Source organism: Montipora foliosa, chromosome 3, assembly GCF_036669935.1.
Source record: "Montipora foliosa isolate CH-2021 chromosome 3, ASM3666993v2, whole genome shotgun sequence".
NCBI lineage: Eukaryota > Metazoa > Cnidaria > Anthozoa > Scleractinia > Acroporidae > Montipora > Montipora foliosa.
Window position 1 is genome coordinate 62,483,841 of NC_090871.1, and position 10,000 is coordinate 62,493,840.

General features: G+C 40.6%; 1 protein-coding gene and 1 long non-coding RNA gene across 2 annotated transcripts in view; one reads left to right on the top strand and one right to left on the bottom strand.

Moving 5' to 3' along the window:
* The window catches only part of LOC137997901 (uncharacterized), a 3,092-nt gene extending 1,459 nt beyond the window's left edge, over window positions 1-1,633 (top strand). Inside the window, exon 2 of the long non-coding RNA XR_011122629.1 lies at window positions 154-1,633. This is a non-coding gene — a long non-coding RNA (uncharacterized lncRNA). The remainder of the gene's footprint in view (window positions 1-153) is intronic.
* The window catches only part of LOC137997900 (multiple PDZ domain protein-like), a 9,881-nt gene continuing 1,372 nt past the window's right edge, over window positions 1,492-10,000 (bottom strand). The window contains exons 2-3 of the mRNA XM_068844222.1: window positions 5,997-6,584; window positions 1,492-5,819 (exon numbers count right to left, since the gene is read on the bottom strand). Of these exons, the coding sequence (XP_068700323.1) occupies window positions 4,932-5,819; window positions 5,997-6,584 (1,476 nt within the window). The 3' untranslated portion in view covers window positions 1,492-4,931. The remainder of the gene's footprint in view (window positions 5,820-5,996; window positions 6,585-10,000) is intronic.

Below are 10,000 nucleotides of genomic sequence, written 5' to 3' on the forward strand. Positions count from 1 at the left end.
TCATGCTCCAGCAGCCAAAACAAAGTCAGACCAGTCTGAGTTTATTGTCAGGCCAGTCTCATGTAAATGGAAAAAAAAAAATTATGGAGGCTGATACGAACTCATGTCAGTCTCTCTCTGGGTTCATCCCGGTCTCTTGTTATTATTTTGTAGAAAAAAATTGGTGTCATGCTAGGACTTACGCCAGCAGAAGTGACATCAGATGAAGAGCAATGGAAAGCTCTCCTGAATGAGACAACTTACAGTGATACAGACAATCGCAAACAACAGATCAAAGACAGATAACAGGATTAAGAGACTTTTTAAGTCTAGTGCATGATAAACACGGTGTTGATTTGGTGATTAGTATTGGATACATTTGATGACAGTCAGCAGAGCAGCATCTGAAGTGATGCAGCAGTGTTTGGTCGAGGGGGAATGTGTGAGGTCTCCTTGTTTAAACTTGCATGTATTTTACAAATTTTGCAAGAGCTTGGTTACCATGCCAGCTTCCTTTGATATGGCACTTATTGTTATGAGTACCAGACAGTGATTGCTCATATCACTAACATCAATCAAACATGGATGACTCGGGACTGCTTGCATCATCGTCAGCTTGGTTACCATCCCCTCTCACTCTAATATGGCACTTACCGCTATGAATACCACACAATGCTTGCCTTTATCACCGACATCAATTAAATGTGGATGACCTGGGACTCCTTTTGTCGTCATCATCATCATCATCATCATCATCACCACTGTCTTACTGTCGTGATAATGGATTTTACATTTACCATTTCTTGCGGTCCTTTTGGAAAGGATACTTCAGGACGCTATGTGTTTGGAGGAAGGTTACCCTGAAGGAATTGTTGGTGCAGGTAACTGATTGCAAACTTGTGGAAAGTGTTTTTAATTACTTTTTTTGTGATTGTTTGTACATTTTCTGATGATCACAAAAACATGTTCACTTTGTTTTCAACTACTCTGGACAGGCAATGCTAAATTCTAGATTATCTACAAAACGTATGGTTAAATTAGAGTGGATCAATTTTACAACTCTTAAAGTGTGATACAATCATCAAGTTAATGCTGATCATCGCAGTTATTAATTAACATTACTTAAGCAGAAACGAAAGGAAAGCCTGAAAAATTCAGGGTTTAACAGGATTCAAACCCTGACCTCTTTGACACCGGTGCAGTTGCAGAACCTTTTCAAAGGTGAACGTTTCCGGCTTTCCTTTCGTTGCTGCTTAAGTAATATTAATTAATATCTGCAATGATAAGCATTAACTTGAATCTCTCTGCAGTTCAATAGGCCTTCAGCATGATGATGTCATACACTCAAAAATTCACCACCAAGCCTTTGTTTGCATAAATTACTCACATCATCTGGACATGCAATACTGTTCACACGTGAGTTCTCTTTCCTTTGGGATTCAGCTGATGCTAAAATTTTCGAATTCAAGGCTTGGTGGTGAAATCAGCTAGTCAGACGTCATCACACATAAGGGCTATGATATACTGACGGCTTTCGTATATTACAGTGTAACTTTCGTCACACAATCATTGTTACAATAGAAAATTGTTAAACACACCTAATTGTTTTGTTGTGAAATTTTCTTGGTATAACTGCAGTAAAACAAAAACTGTTTGACAGCGTTTTCGTTGTATTACTTTTAAGAAATTTAACATCATCTAATTGTCACCAAGCTTTTTTCCTTTAATGAACTTATTTGTTGTAAATGAGCATTTGGTAAAGTGCTGCTTTTCCTTTGGTCAAGGTTACCAAATTTGTCAAATCCTGAAAATGGTCATTTTACGCTGTTGTTTTGACGAGTACGGGAAAGAAATAATTTTAAAATGCGTGCCGCAGGTGCAGCACGATCATTTGTTCCTCTTTTAACCAATAATATTACTGCTTTTTGACGTTGTCGTTGCCGAAGCCGTCGTCGTTTCTTAAAAAGGGAGCTTAAGCAACGACAACGGCGACGGCAACGAGAACGTCATCTCAAAATATAAATTTGCGTTATTTCAATCGCTTCGGGATTATTTCAACGTGTTTAATATGACAAGGGTGTGGTAATTCCTCAAAGATGACACCAGTCTGAACAGCACTCCATTTTATGAGAGAAAATGAAAATTTATCCTCAAGTGCTGACGTTCTTTATAAAAACAAAAACTTGCCTATTTCACGTTGTTGTTTTGCTGACGACGGCAACGAAATGGACAAAAGTGAAAAACGCACGTGCAGAGCGTGCAAAAGCTATTGTTTTTACCCACTAAATATGCAAATTTGTGACGTTCTCGTTGCCGTCGCCGTTGCCGTTGCTTAAGCTCCCCAAAGAGAGCTTTGGCAACGGCAACAAGAACATCGTCGTTAAATGTAAATAAGCGTTATTGTAATCGCTTCGCGGCTATTTCAAGCATTTTAACGTGACAAAGTGTGGCAAACCCTCAAGAACGAAACTGGTATAAACGGCACTCAATTTAGGGAAGAAAACGAAAATCAATCCTCAAGCGCTGACGTTCTCCCTAAAATCTCAAATTTGGTCATTTCACGTTGTTGTTTTGCTGACGACGGCAAAGAAATATGCAAAAATGAAATGATGCACAAGCAGAGCGTGCAAAGCTATTGCTTTTGCCCACTAAATATGCAAATTTATGACGTTTTCGTCGCCGTTGTCGTAGCTAAAGCTCCCTAAAGTCCCTAATATCATTTGTCAAATGAGAAAAATAATCGTGCTGCACGTGCAGCACGCATTTTTCTGCGTCTCTTTGCCGTACTCTGCGTAGCAGCCACGTGAAATCACCAAATTCGAGGATATTTCGCCCACATTTTACAACGTGAACGAGATGGAATATTACGGAGTTTAAGATCTACGACGCGACGGTAACGAAAACGTCATTTAAAATTGCAAGTTTAGGTTTATTAATCTTTTTCGTCATAATGTCGGTTTGTCTAACTTCTAAAAACTAGCCTAACTTTCCAGGAACTGAATTCGGAGGTGCGGTGTTCAAGCTGCGACAGAAAATTTCAAATTCGCTGCCTTGTGTTCACGTTCTCCGTGAAACTTGAAAATTGGTCATTTCACGTCGCAGATTTGCCGAAAACGTGAAAGAAAAGTACAAAAATGAAAAATGCACGTGCAGAGCGTGAAAAGCTATTGTTCTTGCCATCAAATATGTAAAATTTGTGACCTTTTCGTTGCCGTCGCGTCATAGATCTTAAACTCCCTATTAGGGAGCTTAAGGAGGCTCGAACCAGTTTCAACGCTTCCAAGTGACGCTCTTATCAGAAGGATCGGCACCACAATGTTGTCATTATTGTGACGTAATATGTCACCGTGGCAACGGGCAAGCCCTGTCAAAACAGCCTTTCTTTAATCTTTAATCACAGTTCGTAACCATACATAACTGATACAAATGGACTAATACTAACAAATACAATCGAACAAAAATACAAAAATGGTTAACGGGACAGTAGTAGGGGGAAACCAAATTCCCATGCTAAGACATACCCTGCCTTTGTTTTGTCTTTAGTTGCTTATATCTCTAGAACAATTTGGGTGATCCCCATTTTTTTTTATTTCTGAAAAGTAATCAGAAGGGCATGATGAAACTTTCTGCAAAGTTTCAAAAAATTCTGTCTAGTGGATTCAGAGCCACCTTAATTTTGTGATTCTTTTAAGGTAGCTCTGAATCCTGTGGACGGAATTTTTTTTAACTTTGCCGAAAGTTTTATCGTGGCCTTCTAATCACTTTTCAGCAATAAAAAAGGGGGGTCACCGAGTTCGTTTTTGAGATATGAGCAACTAAATCCAAAACATAGGGTGTTTTTTCTGGGCTTTCCCGTTGCCAAGGTAACTTATTACATCATCATAATGATCACATCTTGTTTGGAAACAATCAGTGTTTCATATGGTACCATAACATTGCTGTTACGTGATACAGTGTTGTAGCGTTTTTCGATCTAAACAGAGAGTCTTCCTAAGTGTTGAAACCCTTTCGAGCCTCCTTAAGCAACGACAACGGACGGCAACGAGAACGTCACAAATTTGCATACTTAGTGCATACAATTGCCTTGCACGCCCTGCACGTGCGTTTTCACTTTTGTTTTATTAACTTTGCCAGTTAAGCTGGCAGAACGCCACAACAGCTTGCGCCAATTACTGTGGCCCCTTTTAACCCTCCCAACCATGATAACAACATAAGACAGACCACAACACCGGGAACTACGTGCCCCACACTTAGCGACAAGCGTGTGGGTTCTTTTACGTCCCACAGGATTATAAACATTGAAGGGTTGTGAGACAGGACCTCCGGCTTATCGTCCGTATCCGAGAAGACTTAAAAGTCTAACCATTTGCAGATGTGAGTTACAAAGGCAGCACTTTCTCCTCACTTATGTAAAGACCCTGAGTGTTGGTCCGGCCGGAGTTGAACTCACGACCTCTCGCGTGACAGCCATGTGCTCAACCAACTGAGCCACCGGTGCGCGGTTTTGTCCATTTCTTTTCCCGTCGTCTGGAAAACAACAACGTAAAATAGTCAAATTTGAGGTTATATGACGAACTTCAGCTCTTGAGGATAGATTTTCATTTTCTCCCCTAAATGAAGCGCCTTTCCCACCAGTGTCACTTCTGAGCAACCACCTCACCCTTGTCATATTAAAAAGGTTGAAATGGTCATGAAGTGATTACAAAAACGTGAATTTATATTTGGTATGACGTTCTCGTTGCCGTCGCCGTAGTCGTTGCTTAAGCTCTTAACGTTAATACCTAATGACTTAACAGTGCAAAGCTATATTTTCGGCAGGAGATGCTTTCGTCGACTTCGCGGTTGTCGATCTTAAAGTCCTCAGTATTTTCGCGCGAAGCAGAACGACTGCGAACTTTGTTGGCTGATTACCTTTCTTGACTTTTCTTTGATTGGTGAAATGGTTTCGTTAATCACAGCGGAACTTTGTATTGTCTGTCATTATTTTTTCCTTCATAGTTAGAAAATGGAGAACAGTGTATTGATTTAGAATGGGTTCTTTGTTTGCATACAGGTCTTGCTTTTGTTGTGGTTACGGAGCTCCAAGCCTCTGCGTAAGGATTTCCTTGTGATCTTTGATTTCGTCGAAGGAACTTTCTTCTTATCGTGATGGTTACTATTTTCTTGTCACATCTCCTTATCATTTTCTCTGCTTCCAAACACGTTGCGCCCTGAAAGCTTTCTCCGCTGAAATCCACAATCTCGTCTCCTTTCTGCAAGAGTCCCTTTATGCCAACAGAGGGTGAAATCTCCGCGATGAAGATTGGTAGATCACCGTAAGGGGAACATATTCCACCTCCCAAGGTTAACCCCCAATCTTCTCTGGTGCTCATGCGTTGTAGCTCGATGGTGATGATTTTTTTCTCGATGTAACGGTCCCTGGTAGGTTTCCGCGCTGAAGCGTCTCGATGCAAGGATAGACTAGATGCCGAAGTTGCCGACATGCTACGCCGAATGCGTGCAGAAGAACTGAGGCCAGTGGTTGCTGTTCTCGAAGGTTGAAGCGAATCCCAGGGGAGAGGAATTCGTTGCTTTGTCGAAACTGCTGGCCATGTGGCTCTTGTGTCGCTGTGTTTAATGGTGGTCGGTCTTTTGATATGGGGCTTAAAGGCCGGCGAGCGTCTTATCGTTAGGTAGTGAGGTGTGTCATCTTCGGAAATTTGTGGCAGATTGAAGTTGGCATCACAGGGTGAAAAGCTGTGGATTGCTGATGAGTTTGATGTGTTGCCCCCAGTGGGATTACCTCCTCCAGGACAAACAGGAACGTCTTGAGTTTCAGTGCTCGAGGGCAGAATTTCTGCCTGTGGACAAACAAATGCTTTGCTTAGTTTCTCATTTGCGTAAAGGTATATTTTTTTTTCTGCTAGTCTACACAAGAGTTTGAAAACAAACGTTCACTGTAGGGCAATTAAAACTGGCAAACTTCTAAGGCTAGCTATCTTTTTACGGGGGTCAGCTGCTTTTTGCAATAGATTTACCTTGTCATTTTCTTTGAGTTGATTGTCTCTGTCCTCATCTGTAGCTTCCTGCTTTTGTTCCTGTGCGTCGCTATTTCCGTCAATAACATTCTGCGGGACTTCATCGTCCTCCCTCCCCACAAAGGATGACACGCGACAAACTCGTTTTACAGGTTTGACGTTTGGACGCAAAGCCCTCGTTGTGACGTCGATTACAGAAGAGAGAGATCTGGGAATGACGCTTGTCTTGGCTGCCTCTTCGACTATGCTTCTTCTTTTCTCAGGCGAAGCAATGTTCTTGTTCACTTTCTTGTTTGCTTTCTTCTCGCGACTTAAACGCTCTAAAATACTGCGGTTAGCGTCTTTAGTTCTTGCTACTTGCAACTCTACCACTGCGGAAAGAGATCTGAAGATCGACAAGGCCTCAGCGTGTGTCTTGTTGTTCAGAGCTTGCCCATTGGCCTTTAATAGCTCGTCTCCAGTTCTGACACAGCCTGACTTGGAAGCGGAGGAATTGGGTAAGACATCGTTGACGTAGTGGCTTCCAAGAGGTGTGTCAGCTCCGCCAATCAATACAATGCCAAGTAATCCATTCTGGGGTTTGATCAGCTGCGTAACAACAACAAGGAAAGGACTTGTGAATGAATATGTAATTTCTGACGATTGAATGACTGAATGATTTAGTCAGAAATTGATATTCTGACTGCACGATGGAGAGGCTCGCGGGGTGTCACGTGACTAGTTAAGGGTATTTAACAGTTTCGGCGGGAGACTTAAGTCATTCTAGGTCAACTGGTCTCCCTGTCTGTTTTCTTTCTTATTAGGTGCTATTTTACTTATTTTCACCCTTTCCTCAGGGTTTTGTGCTGCTGCATTAGATAAGGAATACGTTTCCGCGTGTTTTTTGGCCACGTCTAAAGGGTGGTTTTTTAGTGGTAGATTACATTTTACTTTAGTTATTGTAGTAGGGTTGTCTTGCATTTGTACGGCTGACTGACACATCCTGAATAAACTTTCACTCGAAGCTCGTTGTAGTGTAGTCAGAATGTATCATTTTAGTTGCCAATAGCGATCAAGTTAGGCTCGCACCTAGGCTATATTCAAAGAAACGTATTATCGCACTTGGTTTTCGAAAGGTTCAACATTCTGACAGGAATCAATGATTAGGAGAGAATAATTTGTTTGGTTAGGGTGTAATCCTCAAAATCTCGCCAAAAGTCCAGTCCGTGTTTCTTGGATAAAAATAATACAACGCATGTCTGTGATAAGAGGGGACAGTCGCTGTCATTGATTTTTAAAATTTTCTAAAATAATTCCTTTCGATAGTTTAGGGTGAGTTAAGGCGAAGATGAAAGGATTTTGGGCTTGGGTGGAAGCAATAACAACGAAAATTTCCGGCTTGTTTGTAGAATTTAACTCTCACAGTGGCTGCGTCGCCACCGCTTTTACGGGCGATATAATTCCCCAACGAACCGAGCCGGCTACCGGCTACTATGCTACTATGATCAAAAAATCAGATTTTGAAGGTGTGGTTGCTTAACACTTGAGTGGAAAAATTTTAAGCTTTGATTTTTGTCCGAAGGTTGTTTACTTTGAGTGGAAGTTTTTGACCGGTAAACCATTACTCCCGTTCCAAACTGGCCGACTGGACCTCAGAGAGTTGGATCTAGGGAAAAGTGACATCATTTTCGCACTAGCTTAAAATTTCAGCGTGTAAGCGCAGCTTATTATATGCAGCTGTTTCGGGAAAGGTTGTCCAAAACAAATAGCTTTCGCGACAATGCCGAAAGGTAGTATGGGGGATATTCAATAAAATAAATTTAACTTGTAGTGAAAAAAAAGGCCCAGAATCGAAGATGCCACGACCGTCCAGTGAAGATCTACGATGGCGAGCTATTTGGATGAAAGAGTTCTTAGGATATAGCGTTGATTAAGTGGCAGTACGCACAGTCGCTGTCACGCAACCAAAACACGTCCAAAAACACGTCCACCATTTTTGGCACATTTCTCCGACTTTCTCTGAAAAACATGACATAAAATAAGTAAGGTTAAAGTCGTCAGAATCTTGCTTCCTCTGTGAATCCTAACCCTTTGTTACTAATTCATGGCCTGGATCATTTGACTGAATTTTGAAACTCACCGCATATCTTAATGTCAGTAACATAGCGTGAGCATGTATTTCTAGGTGACGTTTTCGATAGCATTGCCGTCATGTTTTCGTTGACTCAAACTGACAGTTTACCATAACGCCTTTCGGCATTGTAGCGTGAGCTGTTATGCTTCTTTTGGACAACCTTTCTCGAAACAGCTGTAAGCAAAACACGAGTTTAAAAGTCTGAAAGCCCGAAACTCCTGTGCATTTGCACTCGAGGCAGTCGATTTGCAAATATAATAAAATACCGAGATAAATAGTTACAGAGCTTATATGTATGATATAAGCTCTGTAACTATTTATCTCGGTATTTTATTATATTTTTTAGCTTTTAAGTTCTATGTTAATCTGATCATTGTAAAGCGCCATGAAAGAGTAGCTGAATAGCGCTATGTAAATTATTGTTATTCTTAAATTAAAAATTATTGTTATTATTTGTTATGGAAAATGAGATTAATTCATACATTTTCCACCCAAGTAACCCCTGACATCGTTAGGGAATGGATAAGATAATTTTTTGTTTAGTCATTCTAAATTCATCTGTTTGGTCTTTCAACACGTGCCATTCGACATGTTATTCCAAGTGTTGATTATTAATTTATTCAAAAGAAGACTGGAGCATGCAACACGCACAGTTTGACCGCACGGCGGGAAATCATAATGTATTCACTTGTCTGCGGGTGTGCATACATTATGGCTTTTCAGGTGGAAAAAAGTCATCATCGCTCAGCATACAGAACACTGACAACCGACTTCGAGCTTGTTGTGAACTTGAAGTTGCCGGAAAGTCACTTTTTGGAATCATAGGCGACCACGGTTGTTTTAAATTCCTGACTGGTCGCAAGAAGAACCAGAAGTCAATGATTCGTAAATTTTTGCTGGTTCGGAACCCTAAGAGGCGGTCATTCTTCGTGATCACCGAAAGAATCTAGGCTAGGCTAGGTTAATTTTAAAAGGTCGATTTTTCGAAGATAATCTTCGAATCTTAAAGTTTGGAAGGCCTAAGAGTCTTTAGACAAATGATTGGAAGTTTCGCACACGAAGGAGGCTTACAAAGCGTGGAGACGTCTGGGACCTGAGAAGCGTAGAGCCAGTCAGATTCTAGACCGGAGCATGCGCTTGAAAGTCTTGCGTCAATACCATCTCAACCTTGAAATTTTTCAATTCAAAAGAAATGAACAGCTGTTTCGCTAAGAGACAGACCTGTCACCCCAGATGTTTTTGCAATGCGCTGTTGAAAAAAAGCATTCTTTTATTGCGACCCGACATAGAAACCGTTACTTAGCGATTCTTTGATAAATCCAAATTCTGTTCGAACGTCCATGATGTTACCATCCGTATTCAGTGTTATTATCAATGTCGAAAGTTTTTGTATTTTTTTACAAATAGCTCGTCTTTCGAGTCAGCGGGAGTTAATTGATGATTAGCAAATGTTTTGTAATAGTAAGAAAAAGGAAATTTGCAAAAAAAAAAGAAAACCATTTGATTTCAATAACAAAAAAAAATGTGCAAGACACGCGCGAAACGAAACAACAGGTCGTGTGGCGAATGTCATAAACAATTAAATTGCCCGCCAAGAAGGCTAAAGAAACGGTCAGTAAACTATATATTTCGCATCTCTCTGGATTTTCACTTTGTTCCGTATTATATTTGCCACAAAACATCGTTGTTTCGTTAACTTTTTCCAGATCGATTTCAACAGGAAATAACAAATCTCGTTTCTCCATAAGTTAAATGTCGTTTTCGCTTTTTGAGAAAAATATTTCCAGCAAACAGTGGCCTTTTCGAAACTCGATAATTCATTCGTTTCATGACGGATTAGTTTCTTGATTTGCTAATATATGTCAAGCTAGATATTTTCCTACCGGAAAAT